This window comes from Alligator mississippiensis, chromosome 5 (assembly GCF_030867095.1).
Source record: "Alligator mississippiensis isolate rAllMis1 chromosome 5, rAllMis1, whole genome shotgun sequence".
Taxonomy (NCBI): domain Eukaryota; kingdom Metazoa; phylum Chordata; order Crocodylia; family Alligatoridae; genus Alligator; species Alligator mississippiensis.
This window is the reverse complement of record NC_081828.1, coordinates 17,866,265-17,888,419: the sequence shown is the minus strand read 5'-3', so window position 1 is coordinate 17,888,419 and position 22,155 is coordinate 17,866,265. Positions and strand designations below refer to the sequence as shown.

General features: G+C 42.3%; 1 protein-coding gene across 1 annotated transcript in view; it reads right to left on the bottom strand.

Annotated features, from left to right (window-relative positions):
- Positions 1 to 22,155, bottom strand: part of SGIP1 (SH3GL interacting endocytic adaptor 1) — a 195,654-nt gene that overhangs the window by 13,907 nt on the left and 159,592 nt on the right. The window contains exon 21 of the mRNA XM_059727918.1: positions 3,940 to 4,051. Within this exon, the coding sequence (XP_059583901.1) occupies positions 3,940 to 4,051 (112 nt within the window). The remainder of the gene's footprint in view (positions 1 to 3,939; positions 4,052 to 22,155) is intronic.

The window sequence follows — 22,155 nt, the reverse complement described above, 5'->3', positions numbered from 1 at the left end:
AGTAAAATGATTAGTATCAATGAACTGGAATATAGCTTAGCTCACAGACTGTTTCTGAGTAATGTATCAAAGTTATGCTGTGAATGTAACTAGAAGAGATTCACAGCAGAGAAAAGCTATAGAGTGGAACATTAATGCAACATTTTGGGCTGCCGATTTTAATATCATCACACTGAAACATTCAGGTATGTAATCTTACCAGTAGAAAGTAGCCATAAAGCTGCCTTACAGGGGACAGCCAGGAATGCATTGTGCTTTGTTTGTTCCAGGCTATCCATTGGTTCCATAGTATGCTTAAGCTGCACTATCTTACACCATAGGTAGTTTCAGCCCCTACTCAGGCCAGAATAGCCTCACATCAGTCTCAACTGCACTGGTGCTTGACTTAGAGGTAAAAATATAGCTCACTTCAGATACACAGGTGCACAGGTGAATCTAGGGCTTAAAATATAGAAGGACATGAGCAATGAGAAGGGTGCTACAGGGGAGGCTGCAGGCAGAGTGCACTGTGGTAGCAGCTACCAGAGACCGAGTCCCCAAAGCAGGTACGTCTCTCCCACCCCTCACCTCTCCATTCTCCTTGGAGCACTCCACCATTCAGCAGCACCTCACCTTCCCTTCCATCCTCCTGCCCCATCCAGAGGGGTTGCCTCTGGGCATAAGGAAAGGGTACTGTCCCCAGCTGACCGGGGGGAGGAGGAAAACTTAGACCCACTCCTGCTACAGTCTGCCAGATGCGACTGTGCAGGGTGCTGGGTTCAGCAGGGGACAGTGGCACTGGCAGGTGGGTCCCTGTTCCCCCCGCCTTTCTCATCTACTTGGTCCCCCCTGGAATTCCCTCACCAGGGGCTCCAGCTATGTCTTGGACTCTGCAGGGGACCTATAGATGCCTGTGGCTGCAGGATACTGGAGCCAACTGATGAACTACACTATTCAAGGGGGGTGTGACCATACCTTGCACAGCCCATGGATCTACCCCTGCATGTGTATGATGCAGAGAAATTGTTTTGGGTACTGCACAAGATCGCTGAATACATAGACCTTTTCTCTCCAATTGGTGACAAAGGGCTCTCAGGATACTCTGGCAAGGAGGTGGCCCCAGATATACCAACATGACTCATGTTTACTCGCAGTCTTGATGTGTAAACTGATATTTAGTGCCATAAACTTCTGACTATTAGCTTCAAGGTGACAGATGCTGAGCATGTGCAGTAGTGTCCAGTGGATAAGGCACCAGACTGGAGGTCAGGAAACTGGGCTACTGAGCTACTTCCCCTCTCTATGCCTTGGCTTTGACATTTGTAAAATGAGAACGATGAGACAACATCTTTTACAAAGGAAGACAAGTTCCAGGGATGAAGGTTTCTACGCAGGAGCTAAGCATTCTCATTGAAACACAGAAGAGCTTCTCTAAGAACTCTAAAGGGTTTTAAGGAATATGGGGGCTGAACTGAAACACAAAAATCAGTAACTACTGAGTACTACCTACAGTACATCCCTTTTTCCCTCTCTCACACAGACCTATAATACAATAACATTTTCTCTGCATATCTGTACAAATCAGTCACAGGCACCAAAGGCAGTCCATTTATTTTCCTGTAGCTGTCTATGATGCAGGAAATAGAGGCAAGGTCAGTTCTGATATGTGCATAGCCTTGAAAAACACTAGTGCAAATCCAGCCTAATCTGGAACAGAATTTAGCCCCAGGTACGCTCAGATGAAAAATACACCTGTGTTAGAAGCTAGTAGAGCTATCTTAGTTAGCATCAAATCAGACTTTCAAAAAGGATTATCTAGAAAGCAGGGAAGGTGAGAAATATACATGCAATCTGCAGTCTATACTATACATTACATATATTACATATATATACACAATATGCATATGTATGCAATATATTCCCATGTATATTATATTCCTCCCCTTCTAAAGCTTAAAGATCTTTTTTTTTGGTTTCTCTATGTCACTATGCTTAAATTCCTTGATTACCAGATGCAGCTTTCAAATAAAAATAATGTTAGGGGTAACAGGTAGACCCTGCCATATTGGAGGAACAGAGGTTCATATTAGTGTAGCTATGGAAAAACAGACAATTTTTCTATTATTTGCAAACCAAAGTTCTTACAAGAGGATTGTGCCTCTTTGTGCATTTTATCCGTGTATCTCTAATTTATGAATACCCCTTAATGGGATATTAATAGGAAACATTATTTCCTATTTATAGGAGACTTTTTTATAATTAGGATTGCAAATTAATGGAGATGAATACATATGAATAGATTAAAACTCATCCATATAATTTATACTACTAAGAGAACTTAAATAAGCTTCCCATTTATCTCTCTTGCATTAAACTATTTCTAAGCAAAATCCTGAAAATGCTTTATGTGGATTGAAGAGGTCATCAATAAACATGCTATTTAGAAGCTGCCTTAAACTGTTACAGAACAGTTAGATACAATACATAAACTGTATGTGTTAAACAACTGAAGGATTGGGACTTTTCAACCGTTCCAATGAAGCTACAATACTGTCTGAACAACAGAAAGGACTTTCTTAAAATGAAAAGCAGCAGCCATACATGGACCAGCAGAAAGCTATTATGGCTATTATGTTTTGTGGAGTATTTGTTTACCCATACAAGCGATCAAAGCAGCAAGCTCAGACTGCCACTACCAGTACTATTCACCAGCTTTCCATCCTGGCAACCACCACATAGTGAGATCCAGGAGCCTGCAATCACTGATAATTTCCTTGATCTTCAAAGATGTTTTTATGGTACCAGATGAAATGAGAGAACTCCATGAAATCACTGAGTCAATGGCCAGGGCAATTGGAGAGCAATTTCTTGAGATGTGAATCCAGTGTTCCCATCATCTCCCACCACCAGCATGTAGCTTACATCTTTTCCAATTTCATTCCCCCTCTCTCTTTTCTTTTTCTGTCTAACACTCTAGTTTCTTGCTATGACAAGAGAGGCTAATTATAAAAAAATTCCTTAGCAGTCTGATTCTAACACATGGCTGCCTGGACATAGTAGTTAATGAGGTTGTGTGCCATGTGTTTTGCTTGTAGTTTTCCAGAAACTAAACTGCAAGCGTTGGAGAGAGAAGTTACAATTTGCTAACTTTTTCTATTCTTTCTTTTCTACTTCTCTTTTTGCATTTGATTTGCATTTGCAGAAACAAACAGAACCAGACTAACTGCAGGACCTGCGAGCTCCCAGCTGGACTGACTCTAGCTTGTTAAGGAACGGCAATTGATGCTATGCAAAAGCTTTTTGCTTTGAAAAAGCATCCGCCAAACATTCCCAAACTTCTTTCTAGTGCACTGCTGCTCAAGCACTTGGCAGAGACAGAAACAGACATAAGGCTGAATGAGAAGCCAAAGAGGGACAACAGTCAATGCTGTGACAATGGAAAAATCGGAACAAATTTTCTGCTCCATCGTTCCAGATTCCAAATAGCCTTTTAAATCGGGACTAGGAATGATCTCCCAAATTTAAGAAAAATTGTGCACTACATTTGGGGAAATTAAAGCAACAGAAGTAATATCTCATGGTATGGACAATAACAAGAATGAATAACTGAATCACAGAAACGTAAGGCTTAAAGGGACCTCTGGAGGTCATCTTTTCCAACCCCCTGCTCAAGGCAGGAATATGCTTGACTAAACCATCTTAGTCAAGTATCTAACTTGCCATTAAAAATTTCTAAGGGTAGAGAGTCCAGAACCTCTCTGAGTAGCCTGTTCCAATGTGTCACCACCATCAAAGTGAGAAAGTTGCTTCTAATACCAAACCTAAATTTCATCAATTTACACATGATGCTGGATGTTCATGTTGGTCACTAAATCCTTAAGGAGCCCTAAAAACAGTGGGTTAATAAAATATTCCATTTGAACTTCAAGATGGATTGTTCCACTATGTATGGCTACCTACTTGTTAGGGTCTGCTCCTTTGAAGTATGCATTAACCGTTTCCGTGAATGCTGCTGCTACAGGGAGAGTGTCCTGTGCCCCCATCGTTAAAGGACTTGGTCCCCTAGAAGAGCCTGCAACAGAGGAAAAAAACCTTCCACTCATTACATACACACAGGAACACTGTAGCAGTTCAAACCAATAACACCATGGGTGGGGGAATAAATAGTCATTTACTGAAAATTACAGGTGAAATCTGGTGTTTTCCTTTTATTTATGAGCACTAACTCCCCCGCCACCCTTGGACTTCAGAATAGCATTTAATGCATCTACTCTCTAAGCAACTGAAATAGCTTAATGTTCTTCTACTCTGAACAGCATGTTAAAAATACAGGAAAATACCAGAAGCTGCACATATCTGTAGGAACTTTGATGCGTTTTGAATAAGGCAGTCTTTGCATGACAGTTTGTGCAGTACACTTCTGGGTCCCCAGAAGGAAGGCTGGGTAGTTTCCTCTGTTCTTCTTTTGCCAGTCTATCCACATACACAGTAAAACATTTGCCATCAGTTTGCATTGATGATCCCTTTTGTTTCATGTCTGCTGGGAAACACAAACTTATGCATCCATTCCTAAGACAAGAATGGATGCTGCAGCTCTTGCCTCTCCCCCCAACACCTGACAGTAGCCCTCTCTGTGGGCATTTTGCACACTGAAGTCTGCCATTCTTCCTTTCCTAGATAGCAGATATTTGTGACTTAGTTAATTGTTGCTCCAGACCTAATGCTGCATCCCTGTCTGAAGTGGGGATTTGTACAGAGAGCAACTGCCTGCCCAGCTGCAGCAGGGTCTCATGGCCAACACAGAGAAGGGGCAGTACAGAGAGACAAGCATCAGAAAATCTGGGAGCTCTCTTCCTTTTGGATCGTGAAATACCTGAAGTGAGGGGTGGTTGGGACTATATGAAAGAAACTTTGAAAAAGCGAACCTTAAGCATGTGCAAGCACTGAAAAGGGAGATACTTAGCCACCTACTTGAGTTCTTTGCAGAGTTAGGACCACTGAGGATCACTTCTGGGAGTATCAAGACCTCTCCTTCCTTCCTCTACAGGCAACTCCATGGAAGGATACAGTTTTCCCTAAGTGATTTGTGAACCCTTCAGCATGACTAGCCTGGTTACAATGACAGGCTATGAATTTTAAGTGAAACTCAGGGACACTAATCCACAGCAACTAATTTAGGAGTTAGACATGAGATTAAGTAGACAGGATCAGCAATTGAAGACCATGGCATTTGCTCTAGTAGTGCTTTGCAAGTCCTGAAATGATGTTTTATGCAATAGTCACAGTGCACATCTATGCCAGCACTAAAACAAATTAACCTCATATTTGAAACCAGTATTTTTTTCTTAGCAACAAGCGTGTTTCTCTGAAAGGAATCCCATCTCAGCATGAAAGAAATAAGACTAAGAGTGCAACAAAGACATGTTGGAAGAATAGACAACTGCTGGATTTGCATAGAAATCAACAAATATGGGCATGTGGGAGATTTATATACTATATTTCAAATGCAGACAACTAATGAGGTGCCTTCTTTAATGAAAACAAGAACAGAAAGAATCTCTCCAGCACATTTGCTTTGTGCATCAAATATTGTTTTGGCAAAGATCTAGCTTCTCCCTTAAGAGAAGTTTGAACAGATTAGAATGACATTAATTAGTAGGCATTTACAGCTACGTGATGTGATTTGATACAACATGGATTAATGCCTCATCCCCCCTCATTCACCATCTTGGAATCTGAATGCACATTCAGCCCATCAATCCATATGATCGAATGTACAAATCAATAGGATGCTCTAGAGCTAAGAACAGGGCAGGCCTCAGCTTCAAAAGTAGCAAGCAGACAACTCCCATTAACTTCAGTGTGAATTAAAGGCGTTCATCACAGCTTTTGAAAGAAGGCAAGATTTCTATAGCTAAAGCCAGAAAGTGAATTCTCCATTCTGCTCTTCCTGGCCTTTTTAAATATCTCGCAGGAACAATCAATATATGTAGCTTTAAAAGAAAAGACTATGTTTTAACATTTTTTTTAAAATCAAGCCTTATAGGATTTTATTTTCTAGGGCACTTGCTAAACTGCTGTGATTTGCTAACACTATTCAGTGTACTTGAACTTCCAAAGCCTCAATGCAATAAAGATTTAAAAAATGTGTCATTCATCTATCCACTGCCAGTGTAAATCTAGCAGGAAATCCCTGGATGATTTTTATCCAGAGGTAACATACTGAACAACCAGAGCTACAGCAATCAGAAGACGGAGACAAACACACAGCACTGCCTTGAAACAGTGTAGTGTGAATACAAGTGCCTTTTTGCTGCAGAAATGAAGCACCATCCAAAGAAGGGACATTGGTCCTTAATGCTGCATGTTAACTTAAATTTCAGAGAGAGAAAAAGAAGTAGGAATAGTAGGGGAAGTCTGGAATAGAAACGGGCAATTTCAGGCCTTTTCCCACCTACACCCAAAGGTGCTTTGATATCTACCTCTCATCCAGGGCCCACTACAGAAATTACACTTTTACCAGTATAAGAGATCGGAAATTGGTCTGTACCCATAACAGAACAGGAGTTTGGCACGTATAGACTAGCTTAAAAATGGTAAAACAGTCTAAGATTTGCCCTCCCTACCAATGTTTTGTTCACTATTCATCTAAACTATGCTGCTTACTGAAAACTATGCAACTTAGATCGATTCCACTTTGGGCTTTTTGAATGTCTGTACTTAGTCCAGAGCACTAAGAATGAAGAGTGCGCAGGCACCACATGTACAGAACAAAGGAGCTTTGTGCTGGTCGATTCACTAACCACTCTCCAACTTGCCTCAAGTCTCTTTTTTGATTTTAGAATGCATGGGCACCTATACGCGTACTTCGAGGCTGATTCGATGCGCTGTAATTACAGCACGCCAGAGGAGACTCAATGAATTGAATCTGCTGGAGCATGGTAATTACTGCACTCCAGCAGACTCCAGTGTTACGTGCTTCAACGTTCCTGCACTGATAAATGGCGGCAAGGGAGCTTTAACTAAAACCCGTCAAATGAGCTTTAGTTAAAGTGCCCCTGCTACCATTTTTCAGCATGGGGACACTGATACACATGACGCTCCAGGTGCTGTACTTAGAGGGGCTCTTGGAGCCACTATAATTAAAGTACCCTGCCTCCCCCCACACTCTGCTGCCACCAATGTTAAAAAAATAACCAGGAAAAGCAAACAACTTTACTGGGAAAGAGCTGAGCTGATCAAACGTGTTTGTAAGGCTGAATGCCCTGAATCACTGAATATGGTCAAGCAAGGAATATATTATAATACTTGTGTGGGATTTCTAGTCCATTGATACAGAAAAGGGTCTGCTGTAATGTTTTTTGAAGAGAAAAAATGCAACAGGTTTAGAAGGATGCATCTACATGCATCTATGTGTTTCTAAAATATTCACCACAGCATCTAGTCTAGCATCTCTACAAATGTGTAACACATTTATACTCCAGTTTTGCCTTTTGTGGCCAGGGTTTTCACACTTCTGTCAGACAACTTAGTGATTAAACCTATTTTACAGCTGCCTCTCCCCCTGCTTAAGTCAAAATCTCTTCTACACAAACATAATTGTCCAATATAAATTGTAATAGTAAAATACAGATATTCCTGTAGCATTAAAGAAAATCATTCATAAAATACTAAATATCTCAACTGCCACACTCACATAGTATATAAGGAATAAGTAACCAAAATATTCTGGAGAACTCAAACATCAATTTCCCAGTGGGCATGTCTACACATGCAATTAATACACCTGAATTTTCTGTGCAGAAAATGCAGGTGCATTACACTGCACCCCCACATGCATCTGGATGTGTGCCCATCAGAAGCAAATTTGCTCCCAATGGAAGCAGTTCAGTTTAGCGCTGCTCTGCCTCCCTGCAGCAGCCAGGGGGAGCTCTAGTCTCCCCTGGGTGACAGCTCTCCAGTGGCAGGGGGCATAGGGACTGGTCCCAATCTTTGTGGGATAGAAGAGAGCTGTCCCAGCTGCCTCCCAGCCATGTGAAGATGGAGACAGAGATCCATCCTGATCTCCATGGGGCAGGGAGAGCTGTACCAGCTGTTGGGCAGCTGCCAAGATTGGGATGGGTCCCAATCTTTATGTGGCTGGCAGACAGCATCCCACTGAGCTGGGACAGCTCTGCCTGGCCCCTGTAGCCCCTGCAGCCTAGGCCAACAAGAAGCAATGTTCTCCCACTCACTGTCTACATGTGCACTTCAGTGCACAAGTGTAATGTGTTGATTTCTAGTACCTGTATTTACAGGTACTGGAAAATGGCACATTAAACTAATCTACTGTGCAGTAATTGCTGTGCACAGGTAGACTGACACTTTACTGTGCGTTAGATTAGTCAATACACAGTAAAGCATCTTGTGTAAATACACCCAGTGTTACCTACTGCTTATTCTATGAGAGATTCTCATTATTTTGCTTGAAGGCAAAGAGTTAAATTAAAGGATGAAAGTAAAAAAAACTTACAAGAAATGAAACAAAAGGAATGAACATAACAATAGCTGAGCTATCAGTTGGAAAGCTATCCTACTTGTCTTCTTCTAGGCTAGCATGATTTTCTTCAGGAAGAATAAAACCTAGAAGCAAAGGAGAACACTAAATCATCACAGAAACCTGGGCCTAAAAAAGGGTGATAACCTGGCACTTCAAAGCAGCTCACTCAAGGGGGCTGGAAGACAGTCTCAGAAGGGACATCTTAGGGCCACAAGTTATGTATTACACTACTGTCTGTTGTTTCTCTTCATATCTCGCGAGTAAAACTGTTATATGAAGTACAACTATTTTAAATTAATTTTATTTATATCACATCAAATGTGTTAGGCACTTTTACAGGCAACAAGCAGTCCAGATAACTGTCCCAAGAAGCTTCCCAATTCATCAGGGAACACACAGATAGAAGCTAGGAGGAGAGTCTAGCACATATTGAGAGTCTGTCATTTTTATTAACCACTGCCTAATCAATATCACCCAACTGTATCTACCTATTGTCATGTCTTAGATTTACGAGCTTTGGGAGAAAGCTTCTGTTCTGACCCTAGCACATGAGGATTTTAGATCATGACTGGAGCTTCTAGGCATTATGGTAATACACAGGAATAATAAATATTTGTAGATGAGTAGGGCTTGTATATTCCCTAAAATGTTTTAACTGTTAATTTCCAAAAAAACCCCCCAGTATAACAATGTAAGAGTCAAAAACCATCTATCTTATATTTGAGACAAAGAAAACTATGGATATGAACCAGTGGTCTGTCTATTCATTAATTTATGAAACCAAAGGTCTACAGGGAACGTCTCAGATGCCTGGATGACCTTTCTTGAGTGCAAGGATTTTCCTTTGAATTTCTAATGTAGCCTAAAAGTGTGTAAAAATTAATGTAGCCAGACATCTCCTCCTTCGCTGTACTTCTTAAGACTCAAGAGAATAGATTATTTCAACAAAGGTCTGGAATAAATTATGTTAAATAAATTAACACCAGATTGACTTGTTTCAGACTAGAGGGCAAGCAGAATACACATTTGGATAATTTCCCCACTTTCTGTTACACAAGCTTCTTGAAGGATCCGTTGCTATGAACATACACACGCACATACTTTGCCCTGGTTTCCAGCCCAAGAAATGAACATTTTATATTATATAAGAAAACAAGTATATTTATAGCTTAACGAAAGGTGGTTAGTAGTTCCTCAAGTACATTGGTTCAGACTTTAGAGACCTGTCATATAAATGAACTTTACACGTAAAATAAAAATCCCAGGTCTTTTCCTCCATGACAAGCCAATTAAGTCATAAAACAAGCACACAAACACAGTGAAAAACAGTTTTCTTCCAAAATATGTAATGATATAAACACTCTAGTTCAGTGTATCAGTGCAAAATGTGTTCATGGCTGTGACAATGTGATAACTAGCCATGAAAGCTAGCATGAACAATTAATGCAGAAAACAAATCACTCTGCAGATTAAGTCCTCCTACACTCACACACAAACAATATCACTCTTGCTCCTTCACTCTAAATTCCAGGCTACCTTATTCTACTTTGTTCTACAAAAGGAAATATTCCTAGTTCATTACATATTCAATGGGTTATCAGTCCTCCATGCATAAGCAAGACCACTGATACCAAACTAGACATCAATCGCCCCACAGCCATCTCTGCAGCTCAATTACATCAGGAAAGAAGTAAACATGTAGGATACGTAGATAATGCTGTTGAAGTCGTTACTGGAACCTTACCTCTTCTCCGGTAACTACCATAGGGTGTTTGTAGATGACACTTTAAAGCGGGCTAAATGCTTTTTGCACCGCTTTAATGGCATTGATGTTTGCACATTTAGCAGCGTACTGCATTTTAATTCCAGCTGCTGTAGTGCATTCAGCGGTGTAATGCGCCTTAAATGACTTTGGGAGGCAGCAAATGACTTTGGGGCACTGCAAAGTAAGACACCTCCGAGGAGTTTTAGTTTCCTACCCTACAGCTGCGGAGGGAAGCATCAGGATCTATGTAGCTCAGGGGCTGTGCAGGCAGCCCGGCAGCAGCCCGGGAAGGCAGGCTCCACAGAAAGAAGGAAAAAAAAAAGTGGTGAGCCTGATCTTTTATTTTTTTCCCCTGGAGCCCGCCTGCCCCATGAGCTGCATGAGGGCCCGGTTCTTCCCTCCTCGGCTGTGGTGCCCCCTGGAACTGCCAGAGCCAGGTGCCTGTGGGTGGGTGCTGCCTGGAGGAGGTGGGGCCCGGCCATGGAGGGAAGCACTAAACTCCCCGGCTGCCAGCAGCTTGCTCTCCCCTCCCTGCTGCTGGAGGGGCAGGTAGGGATCAGGCTCCGATATGGGTGTTCATGACACGGGGGTTTACTTAGCCCTAAACTGAAGCGGTGTTTTTAAAAACAATTTAGGGCTAAGTAAACCCCCATGTTGTGTACAAATGCCCATAGGTTCTAGCATTCTGAGGATCCAAGGACTGTTTGGTGCTAATGACTGCATATACTTCATTTCAAATGTAGATATTATATTTTTGTTAGAGTAATCTCATGGAAACAGCATCTCCAGTTTACCTATGAAATCTCACACATCTTCGACTTAATAATGCTGCAACAAAGAATATATTTACAGCAGCAGGTTTCAAGGGAATGTAATGAGGCATTGGGGTACATTATGACAGAAAGGAGTGAGCTAGGGAAAGCTTATAGGCTAACAAGTCACAAAATCCCTTGTGCCTCATAGAAGAAAATATCTATTATTAGTATTTTTCCTTCACACAGATGGTACAGGACTTGAAACAAAAGACTGAACAATAAAAATGATCCTCTAAAATGCAGACATACCCAGAAAAGAGAGAACTGGTTGTCACATCAATCCACAGAGGCAGAACAGAAGGATTTTATCCCCATGTGAAAAAAATCAGAATAGGTACAGAATGGAGTAAATAATCTAACAGAACAACTGACAAGTCACAATGATGCAGCACGATGGCAAGCTAAAGCTACATTTGGAAGAGAAACCAACATCCAAGAATAATGATAAATATAGAGCTAGGATTTGTACTTAATTTTTTTTGGTTAAATTATTTTTTCTACTCTTCAAGCAGATAGAAGTGATTTTTCTGAGCCCCTGCACTCTGATTTATAATCTTGTATTGCTTATTCAATCTGTTTAACTAAAAATTTATAAACCTGTTTCATAATGTTAAAGGTGAAAATTTTTTTGAAGAAAGAAATGAGAGTAATAATTTTTTGTAATGATACAGAAGCTGTAGAACTGAGGCATTGGGGTACATTATTGGGCAACTGAGGCATTGGGGTATATTATGAGGCACTGGGGTACATTGCATCATTTCCAGCCAACTGGGGTACAGATGGCTGGAAATGATATCTTGCTATCTACTGAAATAGATAGCTTTGCACATAGGAGATATCAGGGGCAATAAAAAACTGATTATTTTTTAATTTAAGAACAAAGGCTACATTAACTTGAGGGGAACAACTACACATTTTAATATTTAGGTCCTCAGCAGGGCTTACATGTACAAACAAGGTGACAGTCTAATAATGCTTTAAAAATTTAGTAGCTAATGTAAAGGACCAGAGATTTAAACTCTCTATTAATCCCCCAAATTGGTTCAGTTTGGGCAACCTCAACAAATTCCCTGAACCTAAACTCCAAATTGAAGGGGTCATCTTTTAGGATTTTGTCTCCATGCCTTTTCAGTCTTTGAACTCTCAGTGGCTGTGTTAGGTGCATTATGTCCATAGCCGTTTTTGAATATTCATTCACATGTTAAATGAACTGTTTGGTTGTACTCGCATCTCCTCCTTTTGTGGTCATTTCTATGATGATCTGAGCGTATGAATTTGCTTTCATGAATGTTTATGGGAAAAGAAAACCCAAGAAAAGCAATAGTGAATTGTAAAAATGCATATTAAAGTTATAGGGGTGTAGGTTGTAGCCGTGTTGGTCTAAGGACATAGGCAGACAAGGTTCCTTGTGTGAATTTGATCTCTTTTATTAGACCACCCCAAATAGCTGGAGAATAGTTATTAAGCAAGCTTTCGGGTTCAAAAACCTTTCGTCAGGCTAAGCATTGAAGTATTAAGTATTAAAGTTATACTCATTTAATCAATGCTGTCCTCTGTCCAATCAAAATTAACCAAAACAATTAACTAACCCTTACACCTAATGTCTTGCAGTCAAAAAATTATGATATAAATCAAACCAAGTCAGTTCCAAGGACTCTGTGACCATCGGGGCACCTTAGGGCACCAATACATAAGTGCGGAGACTACTCCAACGTGCTGGAATTCCAGAGCATCAGAGCAGACTCTCCTCCATCTCATGTATCAGCATCCTCGTGCTTAAAAATGGTGGTGGGGGTGCTTGAACTAAAAGCTTGTTGAACGAGTTTTAGTTCAAACGCTTCCACCACCATTTTTAAACATGGGGATGCTGATACAGACAATGTGGTGGCACTTTAATTACAGCCACTCTAATTAAAGCACCACCAGCCCCTCACCCTAAAGCACATGTAAAAACGTCCTTACATGATATAACAACTAGGGCTGTATGAAGTTTCAGTCCCTGATTTGATTCGGCAGAGATTCAGCCCAATTCAGTAGCCAAATCTCCAAATCCGAATCAAATCAGGAGACCCTTTATTCTCTCTGAATTGAATTGGAACCCTCTGAATTGATTCAGAGAGATTCAGAAAGATTCGGAGATTCGGACACAGACACAACTTTAAATGTTTTTTCTACGTACCTCAAGGTAGCAGGTGGCATGTCCATGCTGTGATGATGGGGTAGATGGAGCATCCCACAGGAGTGTGTGTGGGGAGGGGGTCCCCAGCATGCTCAGCAGCAGACATGGAAGTAGACCACATGCACTTCCAGTCCACTTCCATGTCTGCCGAGAAGTGCACTGGGAGAGCTCACCCCCTGTACCTCCCCAGCTTAGCTACTCCTTGTGGGTCTGGGGGGGGGGCACTTAGGGTGCCCCCACAGCCAATTTCCAAGCTGGTGATTCACGGGGGGGGGGGGGGGGGAGGCAGTGTGCTCTCCAGCAGACCTGGAAGTGGACCGGAAGTACTTCTGGGTTCACTGCTGGATTTGCCGCTGAGCAAGCAGGGCCCCCACCCTGCACTTCTGTGGGATGCTCTATCCACCTCAACATTGCAATGTTCACTAGCTGCGCCTGGTACCTCGAGGTATGTCGAAAAAAAGCATTTAAAGCTGCGTCTATGACCGAATCACAGATTCTCTGAATCAGCATCAAATCTTCATATTTGCATTCGATTGAATTGAATCGGGGACAGTAATCCAAATCAATGAATGGAATCACTGTCCCCAATTCAGGCCAAATCCAAATCAAATATGGCCCGTTTCGCACACCCCTAGTAACAACCCTCCTAAGTTAGTTGAGTTGCTTTGTCTTGTTGGTGATTCTTTGAGCAGAGTGACCTGGCAGCACTCATCTCCTCTCCAGGTATATGATATAAATAATCTGAATATATTTGAGAAACTTAAGAATTTTTACTCATTACCAGAGGCAGAACATCACTGTAAAATTGAGGCCTGGAATGAGGACACCAAGTGCAGGGGTATACTGATTTAGGGTTTTAGTTTGCTGAAGACCAAATTCAGATCAAGACCACAGGTTAGATATTAGAACATTCTCAAAAATTTGGGAAATATACTTTATCAAAACTTTTGTTTGGGGAAGCTCTATTCATTATCAATTCCTTATGAGCACAGGAGATCACCTACTCATTATTCTGCATAGGGCTTTGTGATTTTTCAGTTGGACTCCATTACTGAAAAATCAAAAGCAATTTTTGATTGTGATTGAGCTGAAGTGAAAATATGGTGGTTTTACTCACCAAACTAACCCCCCCCCACTAAAAACATTAATTTAATATGAAATATTAAATTTGACCTGAAACAGAATGTAAGAAACAAGTGAAAAAATATGATGGACTAGACTGACAAAACCAGAGGAAAAAAGCATATGCAACTGGTAGGGGGGGGCACATGCCCCCTCTGAGATTGGTTGCTGCCGCCAGCTTCTGCTGGCAGTTGCTGCTCGCTACCCCCTGCCGGCTTCTGCCATTCGTCACCGCTGCCAATGCTGCCACCCACAAACTGTGCCCCCCCATCTCAGAAGGCACCAGTCACCCATGCAGAAAGCTGGTGGCAGGTGATATCCTCTTTTCATCCATTAGCACAGAGCTGACAGCACTCATGCAAGATGGAGACTAGTTCAGTTTCTTCCTTTACTTGATGGGCTTGAGACCACATTACCCAAGCCATGGAGGAGAATGCCCTAAATCACCCTGTGAATACTGTGGGGTTTTCCAGGACTGCGTGCTCCCCTCTTTCCTATTGAAGTCGTACCACTTTGCATACACAGTTACATTTTCCCTGAAGCAGAGATTCCTACCAAGGCACCCCACCTCACAGGCTGGAGAGTCATTCACTCTAACACACTGTCTCAATGACCATTTAACTCTTCTATAAAGCAGAACAGCTTTAGTAGGAGAGATTCAGCACATTCCCTTCCAGAAAAATCTATTTCTGGCAGTTTTGTGAATCTAGTACTGTACCAACATTTTTTTCCCCAGTAAACACTGGTTGGCAAATTCATGAATTGTTTCAGGATGACTGAAGCCACATTTCCAAACACATTTATTACTTGCCAAAACATTTTGCCAGGCTTTAATTTGGAAAGCTGACCTTCTGGTCAACCAATCATTGCTGCCTTTGCTCTTTTCAATGTGTTGTGTTCTGTTACCTGTTTCCTCTCCCCTTTTAGCAGCCTAAGCACTGTCCCAGCACACCCTACCTCCTCCCACCCACTGCTTTTATTGTTCCCCACTTCTGAAGCAGCCAGGGAGGACAAAGTAAATTGCCAACAGCATAACAACAAAACACTTTAATTTTAGGCAACTGTAGGTCCCAGGGGTTTGTGAAGTCTGGATGCTATTACTTTGTTATAAATATGTTTTCATGCATCAACCAGTGGGGAACAATACATTTGTTTCTCAAATTGACAAAGGAGCTAGGATAAATCATGAGCGCTAAATGAGGAACTCAGCCCAGTGCATGGTAAGCAGAACATGACAACAGCAGTACGTGTGGGTTTGTGAAATCTGACAGAAAAGGTTGCAAAAGCACCCACATTTATATGAACATGAAAACAGATTTGAAAAATCACCATCATCAAGCCTCTTCTGAAGCCTATTGCGGATATCAGATTGGTGCAGAGATTCAGACTTAAGCGATAACAAAGAAATCATACTGCTAGGTAGGGATATAAGTTTCTCACTTTAAAGAAGTTGGATCTAGTCCAATTCCTTCAGAGGTTAAATAGGGTGCATGCATTTACTCACAGGCATTCAATTGTGTATGGAAGCCTGAAAATGGGAGATAACATTCCAATCAGAATGATCTTGACGGGAAAAAAGGACTAGCCTCATTTAGCATCTGAGGTGCAAAAGAGAGTGCAGTTATCTATGGTGTAATTCTTAGCCCTTGTAAAAAGAGCACTGGGAAGCAATTGAAGCAATGACATAAAGATTCCTAAAAATGCATTTTCTGGCCAGGTTTGTAACCTAGTTAAATGTACATGCTAAAAAGAGTTTAGAGGCCATCAAACCTCTGCTGGCCATGACACCAAGAAGAGGTATAACTGACCATTTTTGCACTTTGGGGGTACATCCAGATATTTGGGAAGGCTCATTGAGTTAAAAATGGCTACCTGATCTAAGATAGGTTGGGATGGGATGGGGGGGGGGAAGCTGTGGGTGCTTGGGGCAAATGGGAGGACAAGCAGGCTCTGGGAGGAGATTGGGGGGTAACATGGCTTATTGGGGGGCTTAGAGGGGCAAGTTGAGTCTGTAGGGGGCTGGTGGGGTCTGAGAGGGTTTGGTAGTGCCAGGGGAGCTAGAAGGGACCTCAGAGAGGCTTGAGGCTCTCCCCCCCTGCCCCAGGCCCAGGGGCTGTGTTTACCTTTCTGACTTCCTCAAGTGAACCAATTCCCTCCCCCTCCCCCTGCAACTTACTTCCTTAACTCCCAGCACCAGCAAAGTCTGGTAAAACCGGCACTGGAAGTGGCTTGCAGGATGGGGTGTTTGGTAGGCTTGGGGGGGGGGCAGGGCTGGTTTGTGGGGGTGAGGGAAAAAGGGCTGTATATCTGGGGGATGGTTGAGGGGCTGGGGGGAGAAAAGCACAGCCTGAGGGCTGGGAGCAACAGCTGGATTTTCTGAGCCCTGAGACTGTGCTAGGAACTGTACAGAAGTTCAGTTAGGTCAGTCTCCCCAGACCTGATCCAAGTTAGACTGCCTTGGAGGTACAGTTAACTTAGATCAGATCAGCCATTTTTAGACTGATTGAACCTTTCTGAACTTCTGCACAGTTTGCACTTATATATACCTAACTAGGGATCTAAAGGTGCAGACAAGTGCAGCTCCTGGTTCTAAGTCATGGCTCTTTACAGAAAGTGCCATGAGTTAGATCGATCCTCCTGACCCAACAGACATTAGCTGTTGGATCAGAGGTGTGAGTGATCGAGGTCCAATATGGAGCTGATCCAGGAAGAGTGGGTGAACCTCCGCAGCCTCTTCCCCTAGCTCTGCCCCACTTCTCCCAGCTCCCCTTCTGCCCCAGGATGGAAGGGGAAGAAGGCAGGGGAGGGAAGTCCATTCTGGGGTTTCCCCAGCCCAACTAGAATGGGGGGTGGATGGATTGAAGCCCTCCCCTCAGGATTAGAGCCCCCACAGCACTACCTGGGCAACCCCCAGAACACCTTACCTCTGTTCCCTTCCCCACTCCCATTCTGAAACCAGCATCAGAAGCAGGGCTGAGCTGCATCAGCCAAGTCCTACTCCTGGCATGTGCAGACAGAAGTTAATAAAGGCACTCCATTTTGGATCGACTTCATCTGAACCCTCATGGTTCAGATTGTCATGGGATCAGGCCCTTTTAAAGAACTCTGCAGCCATGCACTTGTATTTGTTCATGGCTGTACAGGGCCAGATCAGGAGAAAACTGGCACTTCTGGTTGCCCCTTAAGTGTAAGGTCCACACCTGGGTGAACTAAGTTAGATCAGGTGGTCATTTTTAATATGATCTATCCTCAAGGTATTTGTAAACTTCAATGTTAGAGGCAATTATCCAGTCATATACTATAATTATTGAGAATTGCTGATATTTTCTTGATAAGGGTAGAGAACAGTCAGGGCAGTTGGGAGCTGTATCCTTATGAGAAGGTTCTGCCCAGAACAGTCAGAAATCAAAAGTGGCTTGGTCCAGCTAAAGACAAGTAAATGAATCTTACAGCATGATATGCATCAACTCATGTTACAAAAACTACGTGTGGGGGCACAGGTGTGTACATACATGTATGTGTAGGCGCATATATACACCTGGGATTTTGCCTACTTCTCCAAAAGGCTGCAGTAATGCTATATAAATAGGCAAAAAGACAGTTCAGGTATTTCTTTTGCTACACTAAGGCCACATCCAGATAAGCACAGCTGTGCGGTATGTGGAGCCACATACTACACATTCAGGTGTTCTCTGTGGTGCAAGGGAGAAGTGCAGGGGGGAGGGGGAGGGTTTGACCCCTGGCTATCCAGGGGTCAAAAAACCCACTGAAAAAAGAGCAGAGCGGTGCATGTGGGGGTGGTGTGAGCCACTTGAAACTGGATCTAGGCCATCTGGTTCCATACTCCAACTACTGACCAGGCTCCAAGCAGCAGGACTGCCACTGCTGCAGCCCCAGGAGGCCCCCAAGGACCCCAGGTAAGGCTGCTGGGGCCAGCCCAGTGCCGGTCCCAGCCTCTCCTATCCCATCCAGAATAACCTGCTGTGCACCAGAGGGCACATGGCATGGGTGTTCCCCAGAGACAACTAGTGGTGGTGCAAGGTAAACTGCTGTTAGTTGTTCCTGGGGAACCAAACATCCACGCTTGTGTGAACGCTCCTAATTGTCTTATTTTTCCACAGTTATTTTTCAAACAAGATATCCTTTCCTTAGCTGTGAAACAGAAGAGCTTTTAGCTTCCAGGTTCTCTGTCCCTATACTCTTTGCCTGCCTAAAGGCACTGAAGAACTCATCAGATACAGAATATCCCTCTGTGCTGGTCTTCTCACAAAATACCTGGAAACTCTTTTCTCCATTAGGCCTGCAAGCCCCTGCAATTGCTTATACATGAGAACTGCCCCATTGAAAGGGTCCTGATTATTTATATCTATAGTTTCCTCCCCCCACCCCCCCGATTAAACCATTAATGGACAACAATCTTTCTAAAATATTTCATTTTAAAATCAAGAGTAGGCTGCCCAGGCTGTGTCTGGGTATGGGTTAGGTCTGATGTGAAATCAGAATGAACTTCCACGTTCCCCCTCGGTCTCACTTGGCTAGGTCTCACTCAGGGCCAAAATCTCACAAGCAGTTTTCTAAGATTTCAACCGACGTCAATAGAGTTATACAGTTTTTTTCTGAATCTGAGATTTGTCCCATCTTCAAGAATGAAAAACAAATCTCAATGTGTCAATTGTCATTTGCTCAAAACATTTTATATTAACAGTTCTTTCAAGAACAAGAAACAAGATTTTTAGTTAAATTGAACCAAAACTGTGTGGAAGTGTTTGGGATTGAAGTTTCTTGTTTTGATTATATTTTTGATAAATCTATATAATTATTCTTTTAATGATTTAAGATGGAAAACAGATTTATTTTGTAAAAAAGTTTCAAATTTAATACTCTCAGTTTTAAGTGCTAACATTCACGCAAATGCTCATTTATGAGTTGGAGGGGAAAGCATAATTAAACATATACATTGTGCATCTTCCATTCAAGTTTTAATTGCTGTATCAAGTACAATTTTATATAAAACTTTTCATTTTGCTGGATAGGCCTGACAATGAAGATGCACATTCTGCATCTTTATGAGTGCTTGGATCCAGAATTTTATAGCATTATAGTCACTTTCTACTAATTGACTAGACGCTCAGCACATTAACTGATTTACAAGCACAACATGTATACGAAGTAGACTCCAGTCACTGGGCAGAGAATATCAAATTAAATTTCATAGTGAGATATTGCCATATTTTGGACTACTTTTTCAGGAACTGGGGTTTAATAAAGTAAGTGAATTAAAGAAAATAAAGTGGCTTAAGAAATAAAGGATAAATCTTATCTACAAAGTAGCAAATGTAGTTTTTGAATTTTCTTATTTCAGTGCTTACTTTATTTAGTCAATGGGATTTAACCATTTTAACAGTATCTACCATACTATTTAATAGCAGGGGATTTCTTTTTATTTTTACTTAAAAAAAAAAAAAGTCAGAAATATAACAACATATGTTTTCAAGAATTCAGCATAGCTCTAAGCCTCCCTTGGTTACATGGAAGAAATTATGTGTCTAGGTTTTTAGGTCAAGTTATACTAGGTTTCATAAGAAAAAGCCTTTTTATTTTTTATTTCTTGACAACTGTTTTATTTGTAGCATGTCAAGATATCGAACAGCTTCCACATGAGATGCCTCCATAAGAGACTGAAAATAAAGTGAGAAGACACAATACCAAACAGGTGCTAGAATGCTCAGGACTTACACGCTTAGAAACCACTATCAAGAAGAGGAGGTTGCAATGGCTCTGCCATATCAGGAGAATGCGAGGAGACCATATCCCCACAAATAATTTTGTACAGTGAGATTTGAGACAGCTTTAGAAAGTGAGGTCACCTCTTATGGTGGTACCACAATGTCTGCAAAAATGATATGAAGGTGTTCAACATAAATGTAGAAAGCTGGGATGAGCACACAGAACCCCATCCAATCTGGAGGAACATCTGGCTCTGAGTGCAGCACAGCATGAAGTAGCTTTGATCCAGAGGATGGAAGCAAAATGAGAAAGAAGAAAGCAGCATGCTGTAAACGTGGACTCCAACTCAGACAATATATAGATCTGTGAAACTTGTAACAATTTATGTTGCTCTTGAATTTGGCCTGTCAGCCACAAATAGAGTCATTGGGCATCTCACTAGACCTTTAATGTGTACACCATGATCCAAAGGATCAATGGTTGGCTATACATATTTGTAGCCTATTATCCAACCCATCTGATTTAAAATTGCCCATTGCCTGTTGTGATATCATAGTTTGTATGTGAAAATTATAAGAAGTCTTTATTGAAATATATCACTTCCTAGAACAAAAACATTGACCATATCAGGAGCATCATAACAAACAAGCAAAATGAAGCTGTTTGCTGTGCCATGGTGTTTGACTTTATCACAGAAATGGTGACAGTTGCTTTGCATCTGAAAATGGGAAATACTGCTAGAAATAGTGATTTAAAGTAAATAAATAAAGAAGTGCCAACATCCACCTCTGAGTTAGCATGTCAGTTTTGTAATGAAGCAGCATTATAAACTTTCCATAGCACACATGAGGAAATAATCATTTAAAGTCCTATATGGACTAACCAGGGTTTGCACTTAGACAACACAACGTCTTTCCTCCAAGGGTCTCAAAGTACTTTAGATGCATTAAATGAGTTAACAAGCTCAATGAACTGTGCTGAGGGTTACCCATTATTATCTCTTTTTTTAGAAAGGTAAGCTGATCAGAAAGGCTACTGGGTCAGATCCAGCCTGGACCTTCACTTGGGCTAGGGACAGACATTACACATAAACCAGTTTAAGTGATCAGAAACTAGTTTAAACCTGTAACAGAACAGATGTTCAGTGCACATAAACCAGTTTGAGAATAGCTGAAACCGGTTCGAGATAAACCTGGCTGAATGTAGTATCAGACTTAACTGATTTGGCTCAAACTGGTTTATGCCATGTCTGCCCCAGACCCCTTGCTGGCTTAAATTAAATGAAACTCCCCCAGCTTCCCAGCATGCTCTCTGGGCTGGGCAGGGCTCTCTGCTCCACAGTAGAGCTGGCTCCTCCCCTCTGCTCCCTGGCTTCAACTTAGCAGTCTCTGCAGGCATCTGCCTGGCTTCTGCTCCTCCCTTCCCCCCACCACTCTCTGCTAAGCAGGCATTCCCCATCTCTCACAGACACCTCTCAGCATTAGTTCACATGCTGTGTACCTCCAAGCTGTGGTACATGGGACAAAGGCAGAATCAGCAGATACCTGGTAATGTCCCTCTGTTTTCTTAATGGGGTGAGAAACATTCCCTGCTGGCCTGTTCAGGAGTGGGGGGGAACCCTCCCTAATCACAGCATCCTGCTGGAGCTTGGCCACACTGAACTCAGCTCAGCCCTGTGAAAAGGAAGGGAGGGCTGCTGTAGCATCCCCCGGCTTTTAGTCTGTTCCAGTGCAGGCATGTGCCTGCATTTCTGGGATGTCTGTCCAGTTACAAAACTGATTTAGACTAGCCAGGTTAGATGAACCTGCAAAGATTGAATCAATTCAGGCTCAGGCTTTTTGAATGCCTGTCCCTAGCAGGCACGGCTGGTGAACTCTGACTGGTGGGCAGTGGAATGTCCCATGGGAACGGGGCGAGGTGGGCTGGGGGGAGTTTGCATCTGGCTGGGGGTGGGGTGGGGTTTGCAGCCAGCCAGAGTGAGAGGGGTTTGCAGCTGACCAAGCACTCTGGCTGGTGGCGGGGAGACTGC